This window comes from Octodon degus, unplaced genomic scaffold (genome assembly GCF_000260255.1).
Source record: "Octodon degus isolate 3935 unplaced genomic scaffold, OctDeg1.0 scaffold00047, whole genome shotgun sequence".
Classification (NCBI taxonomy): Eukaryota; Metazoa; Chordata; class Mammalia; order Rodentia; family Octodontidae; genus Octodon; species Octodon degus.
In genome coordinates, this window is record NW_004524623.1 from 14,591,778 (window position 1) to 14,604,541 (window position 12,764).

The 12,764-nt window shown below is 48.8% G+C and overlaps 1 protein-coding gene across 1 annotated transcript in view; it reads right to left on the bottom strand.

Annotated features, from left to right (window-relative positions):
- The window catches only part of Pkp2 (plakophilin 2), an 82,054-nt gene that overhangs the window by 58,054 nt on the left and 11,236 nt on the right, over window positions 1-12,764 (bottom strand). The window contains exons 2-3 of the mRNA XM_004632191.2: window positions 9,397-9,509; window positions 7,779-8,476 (exon numbers count right to left, since the gene is read on the bottom strand). Coding sequence (XP_004632248.1) covers window positions 7,779-8,476; window positions 9,397-9,509 — 811 coding nt within the window. The remainder of the gene's footprint in view (window positions 1-7,778; window positions 8,477-9,396; window positions 9,510-12,764) is intronic.

Consider the following 12,764-nt stretch of genomic DNA (forward strand, 5'->3'; position numbering starts at 1 on the left):
CTCTGCAGAGAGACCAAGCATTTTAAAATTCTCACACCCGATGTCAGTCCTAGGTCTTAACTCTACTCCTCGGGTGCTTTAAGAGATGCTAGGTCACGTGTGATGTAAGAATGGCATTCTATTTAATGAAGCCTTTTAAACAATAGATTCAGCCATCAATCCCTCTCCAAAAGCCAGAAATGAATCAGAAGTGTTTCGCCTTCCCATCTTCGGCACCCACAAATCCTTCAATTACACCAATCCTTTATTTTTCTGAACATGACTCACACTAAGCTCCAAATTCATTCCCCCCAGTTGACAGCATGCTACTTTACTTTGGCACTAAAAATAATTCTTAAACTAAGTGAAACTTCCTCAGCCAGGTTTTCTGCAGTGTCTGGGGTGTCCGTTTTCTGTATTATTAAGGGCCAGCTCCCTCAGCTAGCATACGCTCTGGCCGGTCTGCCTCTATCTCCTGCATCCTCTGCCCTCTCACACCTACAAGCCCACACTCGGCTGTGCCAGACTTCTCACCTGCACCTTCCTCCAAGCTGCCACCTTTGACTGTCCTAGGGAGTGGGTCCTACCCAATTCCCATCCAGGTGTCAAGGTTTGACTTGAACACCATCACTTCTGTAAACCCTTTCCTACCTCTGTTCTCCTAGAGCTTCACCTGCCCCTACATCCATTTCTGTTTTCCTCCTCCATTTGTCCCTTTCTTCTCTTACTTCATTCTGACACTCTTATAGATACTTCTTGAACCCTGCAGAAATGTAGCCTGAGGACGGAGTTGGAGTGACAGGTAAGAGATCGGGAGCAACAGCTGTTTCCCGGGCCCATGTCTGCTGGACAAGGGGACTCTCGAAGTGAGACCTAGGAGTGGCCTTTTCAATGTCAGGTAATGTAGTAGGATGACATCTGTGTGAGGGGCTGTACTAATAACTCAGTGGTAAGGCCCCTGTTTAGCAAGTGGGATGCCCTGGGTTTGTTCTGTAGCACATGTGTGTGAGCACGTGAGTATACACACACACACCCTTTAAGATGCAAATGAAAAACAAAGAAGAGGAAGCATGTTGGACACCATTGGCTGGACTATGAAACACACAGGGAGTGGGGGTAGGACAGGGGGCAGTAATTTGGGTACCTGTGCACCCCGCAGCACTCAGCAGCCTGCCCACAATCCAGCCCTGCTGGGACTGCAGCTCCTGCCACTGGTCACACCCCCAGAGGCCACGCTGATCTCAGATCTGGAGTAGACAGCTCCCACTAGGGAAGTGCCCTGCCCTCGCCTCTCAAGGGGTGCCAGAGCGCTGCTTGGAGCACACGCATTTCTAGAACACTGGCCACAGTTCTGAGGGTTCTGCAAGTTGTAGCTGAGGCAAAAAAGCCTTGAACTGGCATGGAGAGAAGCAGGTAGCTGGTGGTGAAGAGGACACGAAGGCTTTAGCATGTCCCCTCCCCACACCTGCACAGCTGTCCCTCCCCTGTTCTGAGAGTGAATGAAACTATAGACTGCAAGGACAGCAAACAACAGTGACTCTGCAGTTGCACTACCAGTCTGTGTAAATTATTAATTAGGAATGGGGGTGGTGACTACAACTCCAGGTGTTTCACAATGGGCAACTTTGGGATCATGAACAGCAGCAGAGGCTAAAGGGGTTCAGGACGGGCCACCTCCAACATGCTGCTTGGAAGGGGGAGACCAGTCAGGGGACAAAGGAGAATGGTCACATGCAGGGCGATGGCACCTGCAGGTTCTACAGAAAAGTCAAGATGGCCAAGATCAAGCTGTTTACCTGGGCATGCACTAGTGGATACTGGAAGACAGTCAGCTCTTGTGTGGCTTTCAGTGCTTATACCTGTTTTTGAGTGAATTAAAGTAGGACCAGCCAGAGGCTGGGGAGGCAAGAGCCCCCTGGCTACCTGCATACTCGACTATCTGTCTCTTTGTCATTCATCCTCAACCCCGGGGCCAAGAGGACAAATTAATAGGACTAGGTTCCTACAAGCAAGGCTTGGTTGGAGAGAGCTGGAAAGAGTAGGCTAGGCTAGCTCAGGTGGAGTCTGGGACAGGGACCAGGGACCTCCAGGTAGCTCGGTTGGTTGGTCTGCTACACTTCTGCACATTATCCAGAATTGAAGGCGCTTGAGAAACAGTAGATAAGAAGCGTCTCTGATCTGCCCTCTTAACCTAAAAGCAAGTTCTAGAACTCGGAATGAGACAGGTGCTTGCATTCTTAGCAGCTGAGCCAGCAGGGAAACTGACGTCACCTGCATGAAGAAATCTATTACAGTAACACCTGCCTGAGTCTCTCGTATATCTTCTGCTTTCTCACCTAAGCCCTCCGTCTTTTTGCATCTGTAGTGTTGATCATTCTTTATGTTGAGAGGAGTGGTGGAACACACTACCCCCGCAGACCCTGGCTCAAAAATAAAAAGGCCTGGTGATGCAGCTTGTGCGAAGGTCGTGGGCTCAATCCCCAGCGCGACCATCACGAAAATAAGGTATAAGCTGTTGGTCTACTGACCTTTGTGCTTCCTTTTTTCCTTGCAGACTGGCTTGTAGATTTTTTTTTTTTTTTAAATCTGTAATTTTCTTCTGTTAAAAAATTGGGGGGAGGAAAGGCAGTGTGAAGCATGTACGCTCTACTCTGCTTGCTCCAGGTCACGAACCTGTGTGGTCCTGCTGAAAAGACATTGCCACGCCTCGGTCTCTCTGGTGGTCCTGGAGAGCTGCAGATACTGGTGGCCCACACAGCCCTCCTCATGACAGGTCCTACTTCACTTTTCTCAGAGCCACTTCTCAACCTTCTGTCTGTCACTCAATTTTTATCTCCTTGGTGCTTCTGGGAGTGCTGGGTGCATGGGAGAAGCTGTTTGTTGAGTCTCTGGCTCTCTCGGGGGGCATCTCTGGCTCCCTACCCACCTGGGTACTGTGGATTGAACCAGGTCCCTCACACTGAACCACATCCCCAGCTCACTGGCTTGTGCTCTCGCTCCCTCCCTCCCTCCCTCCCCCCTCCTCTTTCTGTCACCCTCCTCTCTCCCGTCTCCCTCTCCCCCATCTCCCTCTCCTTCTCTCTCCCTACCTGTCTCTCTGTCTCTGTGTCTATCTCTCTCTCCTTTGAGCCAGGGTCTCACTAGTTACCCAGTTCCCTAGGCTGGACTAGAATTTACAATCCTCCTGCTTCAGCCTCCCGGAGTGCTGGGATTACGGGTGTGTGACTCATGCTGGGCTCATCCTTGTGATGTAGAACAGGCAATGGAGGTCTCTCTTTTACTCAGGGTTTTGAACACTGCCCGGCCCGTCTTCTTTTGGGAAGATCCATGGTGTGATACTTTCCGTCTTCCTGTGGCGTTATTCCGTATTTAGCTATTCCACAGAACATTTCACATCTAGGAGAGAACACTCCTAGGGAACATGACGGCATTGTGCTTGCATGAAAAGTTCAGCCCACCGAACAGGAGCCAGGCCAGTGTGGCCTCGAGTTAGGGCTGGCCTGACGCTGGAACAACTTGAGTTATCACCAGAATTTGAGTTTTAGCCTACGACCAAAGTCTCATATTCGGACCCGAATGCCAGCCACTCATGCTTCCGGGTGGTCTCAGATGCAAATCTAACCCTTAAAGAGTTCTGGAGGGAACATGGCATTCTTGCCTGTGTGGGGTTAACTGAGAAATCCTGGGCCACTGTCTACCGGGACACTAGATCTGCTATATGCAGCAAAGAGACTTGGAAGGCTGTGGAGCCGGAGCCTGCAGTGGACAACCCGAGTCACAACCAGCCCTTGGGAACAAATCGAGTTTGTAAGTCAAGGGCCTAGTGTAGTTTGAAGTGTGGGACAACAGGGTAGAGAAGCAGAGTGTGGCTGCGGGACTGGCCTTCTGGATGTGTGTGAGCCAGGCAGGCATGGCCAGGCGGCGCAGCATCGCCTCGGGGAGAATCAGCATCTTTCTCACCATAGAAAATTCCTTCAGCTCTTGCTCCTTTACAGAACACAATTTTTTTCCTTCAGAAACCACAAGACTGGGCTAGGGAGATAGCTCAGTGGTCTAAGCACCAGCCTGGCAAGCACAAGGACCTGGGTTCGATCCCAGGTACCATCTGCTGTGCCAGCCACTGAAACTGGGTGCCTTGGGTCACACCTTGGGTAATCCCAGAGCTGGGGAAGCTGAAAACAGGAGGATCACTACAAGTCTGAGCTGTGTAGTGAAACCATGTACAAAATACATAAATAGTTTTTTGTTTTTTTTTTTTTTAAAGAAACCATTGAACCAGTAAGAAGAAAATTTTCAAATGGGGAGGGGAACAGAGGTGGAAGAAAGGAAGGGAAAGTTTAAAAAAAATGAGAAAAGAAGAAAAAAAAAAAGGGGAGCTCAGCGGACTAAAAGGCCTGTTTAGGCAGAGTGTATCGGCCAGGGTTCAATCCCCTGCTGGCCCTGCCCCCGGGGTACACTAAGACCACTATTGAGACTGGGTGTGGTGGTGGGCGCCTATAATCCCAGCGTTTAGGAGGCTAAAAACAGGAGGATCACTACGAGTCTGATCTAAGTAGTGAGACCCAGTAGACCCTGTAGAACCCATACCAAATACATTTAAAAAAAAGAGAGAGAGAAAAAAAAAATGTAAACAGTATTTTTGTAAATGAGGATGGAAGGAAGGGTTGAACTGAGGGTAGGGCAGTGGGAAAGAAATCCAAGTTCTATCATGTATAGGTACAAATTCTCTATGATGAATGTGATCATCATGTGTCTAAAATGTACATTAAAATCTGATTTTTAAAAAAGATGTAGAGCAAACCCCCGCAAAAAGAAAAGAAATCATAGGACCAAGAGATAGAGGAAAGAGAAAGGAAGAAGGGAATAAAAAATGAATCAAGACGCAGCGCGCACACGTACCAAGCCCCACAAAGAACGTACCCATTGTGTACCGCAAACATTCACTAACAGAACAAGAATGGAGAAAAGAACAAAACCCAAATTTTCCCTTCAGAAATCATAGAAAAGCACTCATTTTTCTCATGTCTAGTCTCTGGAGTGTGGGGAATCCCAGGAAAACCGTTTACTGTTCACAATGTCTTGGCTCCAAGTGTTCCTTTGGTGAGATGCTAAGAAAATTTCCTTTGCCCACTCAAACAGGGCGGAGAATATAAAGACAGATAAAATACTGGCGAGAAGCTCAAAGTCTAGGAATACAAGGTAAGTAAATGAGTAACCACAATAAATACTTGGATGGAGATGTCCCTGCAGGGCTGCTGTGGGCAGGAAAACAGTGGTACTTGAGTGAAACCCAGAATTAGCCGAGCTGGGAGAAGCCGAGGCCAAGTGGAAATATCTGGAGCTGGGGGAACAGTGTGAAGAAAGGGAAGGAGGAGGGGTGTGACCCGTGCTGTGTCCTGCAGCGAGGGAGGCAAGGGAGGCTGTAAAGGGTCTGAGTGGTTGGGGACAGGAGTGACAGGAGCGGAGAGAACAGAGCCCGCAACAAGAAGTGCAGGTAGAAACAGGTGCTGGGGAAGGGAAGCACGCATGAGGAAGCCAATGACGATGGCCTTGGAGCACAGTTTTGCGCAAGGCTAGGGCAGAGGGACCTATGAAAAGCAGAGGACAGAAGGAGGGGACTGAGGCACAGAAGGAGGGAAAATACGGCTCTGTGACTGGAGGGCCAAGGAAGAGACTCGCAGGCCTGCAACGGGTGCATGCAGAAGGGGATGACAGGAACCAAGACTCAGACTTAGTCTAGGATACGCTAAGTTTAGGGTGTCCATGACATATGCATACACCTGGAGCTGAGGTGGAAGACAGGGCTAAAGAGCACATTCCAGAAATCACGAGGACGCCTGTGAAGGACTGGGGAGCCCCATGAAGCCCGAGCTTGGAAGAAAAGAGTGACTGAAGCTGCCTTCTTGGGCCTGCAGAGAAAGCGCTCGCAGGGAAGATGGACCGAGGGAGTAGATGGGAGGCCAGGAGAGGACGGCGCCTGGAACACAAGGGAGGGCATTCACGTGTCAGATGACAGCTGCCACAGAGGCCGCACGTGTTCTTGCCGAGGATGTGGCAGGACGGGATCACAGTGACATCTGTCAGGGTAATATCCCTGCAAAGTGGAGCTGCAAGCCACACTGCATGGGGCTCCTGAGGTGGGAGTGTGACGGGGACCGAGAAGCATAAGGGACAGAGTCGGAGGACAAGCACAGTGCCAGCTGTTGGAGGACGTGAGGTGGGAGCTTTGTTTATACCGAGGTGATGCAGGCATCTGGTAAATTTTGAATTATCCATTTTAAGCCTTTATCAGCTTTTTCTTACATAAATAATTATTTGATGTGGTTTTCTTCATAAATGTACTCAGATTGACAAATACCTGATCTTATCTCTCCAAGAAATGTTAGCTGGGGATGGTGGTACGCACTGGAATCCCAGCACTCTGGGACACTGAGGCAGGAGAATTGTAAGTTTGAGTCCAGCATGGGTAACTTAGTGAGACCCTATCTCTAAATAAATAAATAAATAAATAAAATAAAATAAAACAAAAATAAGGAAGAGATAGTGTACAGCTTTGTTTGAAAGCCTGGGGTTCAATCTTCAGTAGCCACCCCCCCCCAAAGAAAAATAACAACAAAAAAAGAAATGTTAGAAGTCTCAGGCTACATTGTGTCTTATGAAAAACACTGCCTGCTTCAAGATTGGATGAGTCCCAGGCCCCTTCTGGAAAGCGGTACACCACTGGCACCTACCTCATCAACGGGTGTGCGAAGGATTGGTGAGAGAACTATCCCTAAACAGCGTCAACACTAAACAACAACCGTATGCTCGTGTTTTGTCTAAATATTCTAGGTCCTTATTGCAGGAGTTACTGATTTAGGGCTGGCCAAATAGCTCAGGCGCAGGGCTTGGGGGGGGGTGTTCGATCCCCCAGCTTGTTGTGCTGATCCCACCTCCAGGGCATGCTGAGATAGTAATTGAGACTCAGTGTGGTGGTGCCTGCTTGCAATTCCAGCTCTTGGGAGGCTGTAAACAGGTGGATCACTAGAGTCCAATCTAGTAGTGGGACCCTGAACCCACTGTAGACCCTTCCCTAAAAATACAAAAAAAAAAAAAAAAAAAAAGCAGTTACTGATTTACTGCCCATTTCAAGATCTTTCTCTTGGTAACTTTCTCTATTCATCAGATTTTCACTTGTGCATCAAACTTGAATAAGGGCTAAATCCTCAAAATGAAATTGGGCAAGTCATGAAAGAAATAAGAAAGGCAAAGGATGACTTGGATAATTCGGTTGTTTTGATTGCTTAAATTTGCTAAAAAAGGCTCTCCACTTCACTGATACAGGAACCAAAGGTGAAGGGATCGAGATCACGGAGTGGGGAGAGACCTGTACAAATCAGCTGCCTCGGCTTGGCTCTGCCACTCTACGGCAGTGACGGTGAGCTGTACAGAGCTCCCAGTGCTACCAACAGCCCACTGCAGCATGTGGGCCACAGGGCCACCACCACTGCTCTGGGTTATAATGACCCAAACCAGCCCTGAGGTTCACCTCAGCACCTGGAACGGGCATCTTCACTGCCTCCTGCTTGCAATCCCAGAAGTGATACACAGCAGGCACACGCCACTGTCATTTTTGTCTGCCCTGTCATTTGCTCTTGTTTTGAGCAGATCTGCACCGAGCTGAGGGGCCTCAATCCCTTTATCCAGCAGCCACTCTGGGACTGGCCCTGTCCCTGAAGTAAACAGGCTGAGGTGTCTGTCGGGCTCAGGGACAGAGTGGGCTGGCACTGCCCGGGCAGCATGACTGGGAGGACACTCACCCCAGCTGTGGGTCCGTGACAGCGCTTCTCTCGAGCAGCAGATTTCCACTGCCTGCTGCGGCCACCTGGCCCACGGTCATGTGTGTCCTCCGGCCCCCCGAGTCCACAGCGACACTCGGCCCAGCTTCCCTCAGCGTGCGCGTGCTGTGGAATGAGCTCTGGTGCCAGGAGGACCTGGCGGCCCTGTTCTGAGTGACTGGCTGAAGGGGCACCAGTGGTCGCACCTGCCCGGAGGCAGGTCCTGTACTCAGGTAGTTCTCTTTCTCCAGGAGATTGCCCATGCTGTGACTGGTGCCTGGCCGGGGGTAGGTGAGCACTGCGGGGGTGACGAGGACATGGTCAAAGACGCTGTCGCTGGCAGACCCATATTGGTGGTGTCTGTGGTAGGTGTCATAGTGGTACTGCCTGCTCACCGCCCCAGTGTGGGTGAAGCCCCCGGCCTCGGAGCGGGCGTATCTTGGGGTGGTGAGGAGTGCGGACCGCCGGCTGTCCTGGTGTCGCCGGGGGAGGCCCTGCTGGCTCCTCTGACTGTAGTGGTGCTCACTGTGTGCATAGCGGAACCTCTCAGGGCTGCTGTCTGGGGAGATCTCCAGCCTCCTCAGTGGCTGCCGCGAGGGCCTCTCCTCCACTGACTTCTGGGAGCTGTACTGCAGTGTCCCTCGCCCCCAGCGACCGCCGTAGGTGGCTGTGGTCCCAGCCTGCAGGACAAAAATAAAATTCAAGTGAGGCACAAGAGCAGCTTTTGCCCTTGTGGAAGACGCAAGGCACAAGACATCTGCTCGTCTGAGTCAGATGGAGAAGCTGCCTCTGGCTGATGAAGTCTTCTCTCACGGGGCGTGGTCGACTTCACTGATCTGCATACTGTTCAGGTCATTATTTCATACTGTTTAGAGTCCAGTTTTCCTTTGTGTCCACACAAAACCAATTTTCTCAGAGTTCCTTCAGGAAGGACAGGTAATTAAGAAAAAAAGGAAGAAAAGAAAGGGAAGACTTATGGGCTTGGGAGATAGCTCAGTGGAATAAGCACATGCCTGGCAAGTGCAAGGTCCTGAGTTCAATCCTTAGTACCACAAAAAAAAAAAGTCTCTTTTGGAGGGTTTGTGGGTTAGCTCAGCTGTTTAAGTGCCTGCTTGGGCAAACCCAGTCATATGCAGAGTACCGCAGTTTGATTCCTAGCTCTACATGCCTTACCAGACCCACCCTTTATGCAGCCTGAGCCAGCCACCGCCCCCACCAAAAAAAATCCTTATCAACTTTTAAGGGGCTGGCCAAATAGATCAGGGGATTAAAGCACCTGTTTAGGCGGCACACGGTGAGCGGGGTTCAATCCCTGGTGTGCTGCGCTGGCCCCACACACGGGGCATGCTGAGATGGTGATTGAGACTGGGCCTGGTGGTGGTGTGCACCTGTAGTCCCAGCTCTTGGGAGGCTGAACACAGGCAGATCACTATGAGTCCAATCTAGGTAGTAAGACCCCATAGACTCTTACTAAAATTACAAAAAAAAAAAAAAAAAAAAAAAAAAAAAAAAAAAAAAAAAAAAGAAAAGAAAAAAAGAAAGACTTGGAAATGTTTTCCTGGCGATCTGCTGTTGAGAGCTATGCTCTGTGATGGCCTACCTTCAGCATGTCATAGGTCTTAGTGGCGGGGGAACGCCCTCCAACAAAGTCATTTTCAACCAAGTGCAGGTTGTAGACATATTCAGGCACGCTGCTGGTTCGGTGAAGATTTCCTGCAATCAAGCAAATATTAGAATATTAAGAGCTGGAGAGATAGCATAGTGGTTTACGCATTAGGCTCTACAGCGCGAGTTCGTAGGTTCAAGTCCCGGGTCTGCGTCTGGGGGCCGGGGAGATGGCTTAGTAGAATAAGTGCTTCCCTGGCAAGCACAAGGGCCTGAGTTCAATCCCTGGTTACACACACACACACACAAAAAAAAGAATATTAAAGTAATTCAGAGTATAAGTGAACCAACTGATACTAACCACTGTATAGCAACTGCATATTCAACTTTTAAACTGATGTGACTGAGGCCAATAATAAGTATTCAATTTATAGCAGTGCTTTTCAATGCTGGTTTAATACTACTTTGGGAAGTGGCAAATAATGAGAGGTTATGCAAACTTTCTCTATGAGTTTTTGAAAAGAAAAGTCAAATTTAATAAAAGAGAAAGAGAAGAGGGACGGTGGGTGTAGCTCAGTGGCAGAGTGCCTGCCTAGCATGAGTGAGGCTCTGGGATTAATGCCCGGTATTAAAAAAAAAAAAAAAAGCAAAACAAAAACTCCCCCAAAAATCCAAGGTGGGAGAGATAGGCAATTACAGAAGTCCAAAACTGGTTCCCACAATGCTAAAAAGATTGGGAATTGTCCATTAGTTCAGTGGGTCTGTTCTAGAAAGTTTATTTTCTCAAATTAGAGGGGAATTCTGTTTCCAGAGCAGAAACTTGGAAACCTGTTGTAGTTAGTAGGTGTAGCCAATAAACATAATGGTGACTCAACACGTTAGCTAGGACAGCTTGTGTGCATAGTGGGGTGGGGGGGGGTGTCAATGCAGTCAGAGGAGACAGGGATTAACTGAAGGCCAGTCTGGGGGAAGGTGTTTGGCCTCTGTCCTACAAAGGAGGCCTTTTGTCACCTGGCTGGTGGCAGAACTGCCAGCCAGCTCTCCCACAGACTGAGGAGGAGGCCTCCTTTGTACTCTGCTCCGGAGCCCAGGGAGAGCCTGGACTGCGACCTCACTCATCTTAAAATACTCCTCTTTGAGGGAAGTGGGGGGTGGAAGACAGCGTGTGTACCCCCTTTAATCCTTCTCTCTGCTCCCCCTTTAAAAAAAAAAAAAAAAAAAAGGGCCTGAGTTCAATATTTTTTTTAAAAAAAAAAAAAAAAAAAAACCAACCTCTTCTGTGCACACCCACAAAAACAGGCCATCAAAGCTCTCCAAAGGCTAGCTAATTTCTATTTTTTTTATTTTATTTATTTTTTTGCTAGCTAATTTCTAGTTCTGTAATTTTAATCAAAATCTCTTCTCTGTTATGCAGCATCCTTTCAGAAACCCGAAGGGGGGAAAAACTCTTGTCTAAGACATCAGCGACTCGTAAAAGACACCAAGAATAAAACAACATAGCCCTCTCCCAGCACAATTAGAACATCTCAGCCCACTTATCCAATACATTACTCAAATGTAAAAGTTTCCAAAAATTGATCCCAGCCACAAGTTATTTGGAGGAAGGGGAGAATAATAATTGCTGTTGCCTGAGAGCTAAAAAAGTCTGAATCAATCCCAAACTGTTTTTCTGTGTGGCCTTATTTCCCGGAGCCAAACAATTGAGCAGAGGACAGCTTCCAGGCCCGGAGTACCTGGGGCAGAGCTGCTGACTCAGGGAGGCTGGGGCATGGGGGAAGCCAGCCGCAGCTCCGGGGGCCTGACTCTCCACTGGGCCTGGCCGACGTGAAGCAACAGCCCCTTACCCTGTGACTTCTGACAGAGAATGCCGGGAAGCTGGGCATGGAATTAGGGAGAGTAATCTGTGGAGATGAGGAGAGGCCTTAGGAAGGGCCTCTCGGGGCCCAGCACCTGCTGGCCACCAAGGCCCACCGAGCCTGACCGAGCCTCTGCATTTGCTCCTCCACTTTCTGGGCCTGCACCCCAAGCTTCCGGGGGTTAGGACAGGTGCGGGACAGCACGGGCCCCAGTTCTTGGCACAGCAGAGGGAGAAAAGATGGGGGAGAGCACTTAGCTGTCACCCACCTGCACGCAAAAGAGAAGCTTCTTGATGAAGTCTGTCACCTGGCCAAGAGGATTAGTCAGCTGATACATAAAAAAATCAAATTTTCAGCTTAAAAAAAAAAAAAAAACCTTAGGGATATCCAGGTTCAGAACTTTAGACAACATGAAAACTGAATACCAGGAAACCAGGACAACCTAGACTGGGAAAATACACATGGTTGTGTACCAATGATGACTGGAATGGCTCCTTTTTGCTCTATAGGAAAATGGTGAGAAAAGTGTGCTACTTGGGGAACCCAAGAAAACTGCGACAACTGGGGTCCCCAGCTCTTCGAGCCTTCAGTGTTACCTTGCTGGAGTTGCAAGGCAAGGTAGCTACTCAGTTTTTTTTTTTTTTTTGCAGAACCGGGGATTGAACTCAGACCCTTGCGCTTGCCAGGGAAGCGCTTATTCCACTGAGCCATCTCCCCAGCCCGAGGTAGCTATTCAGAAACAGTTAACAGGGAGCCACATCCATCTTTAAGCTGAGATACCTGCAGTCTAGCGCCTTCCCCTCAGCAGCACTGGGGACTCAGTAAACATCCGTCTTTACTGGCTGTCTTTACTCAGTAGTACCGGCTCCTTATAAGGCAGCTCCTCTGTTTTCAAATGAATAAACTGAGACTGGTTTAATGAGTCCCAAAATAACTAGGAGATTGTTGACAACAGGAAAAAGAAATGAGACTGGGCTTTTTGGGTCACATGAGGGATCACATCTAGGGCATTCACACCAAGCTACATCTACATTTACAGTTCTTTCGTTTTGACAGGGTTTCACGTTGCCCAGGGGGTGTGGAACCTGCAGTCCTCCTGCCTCAGATTCCCAGAGTGCTGGGGTTACAGATGCTCAGCAAGAAGGGATTTAGAACCACGGGCTTTATGCCTGCAGAATACAGACATTCACGGAAAGACATGACTCCTGCTATTCACTTCACATGTTGGCATGATAGATGGTTTTTTGTTAAAGGTGAATCTCAAACAACAGACAGTGCAGAGTCATTTGCTTAGCCAGTCATGTGCTTGGGGTCAGAGTGATGGATTAAAGGTGAATTCGCAACTGTGTTCTAAGATTTTAAAGACTTTCAGACTGGTGGAATTGTTTCAAAAATGGTAAATATAGGCCAGGGAGATAGCTCAGTAGAATAAGCGTTTGCCTGGCAAGGGCAAGGGTCTGAGTTCAATCCCTGGTTCAGCCAGGAAAAAAAAAAAGTAAATATTAGA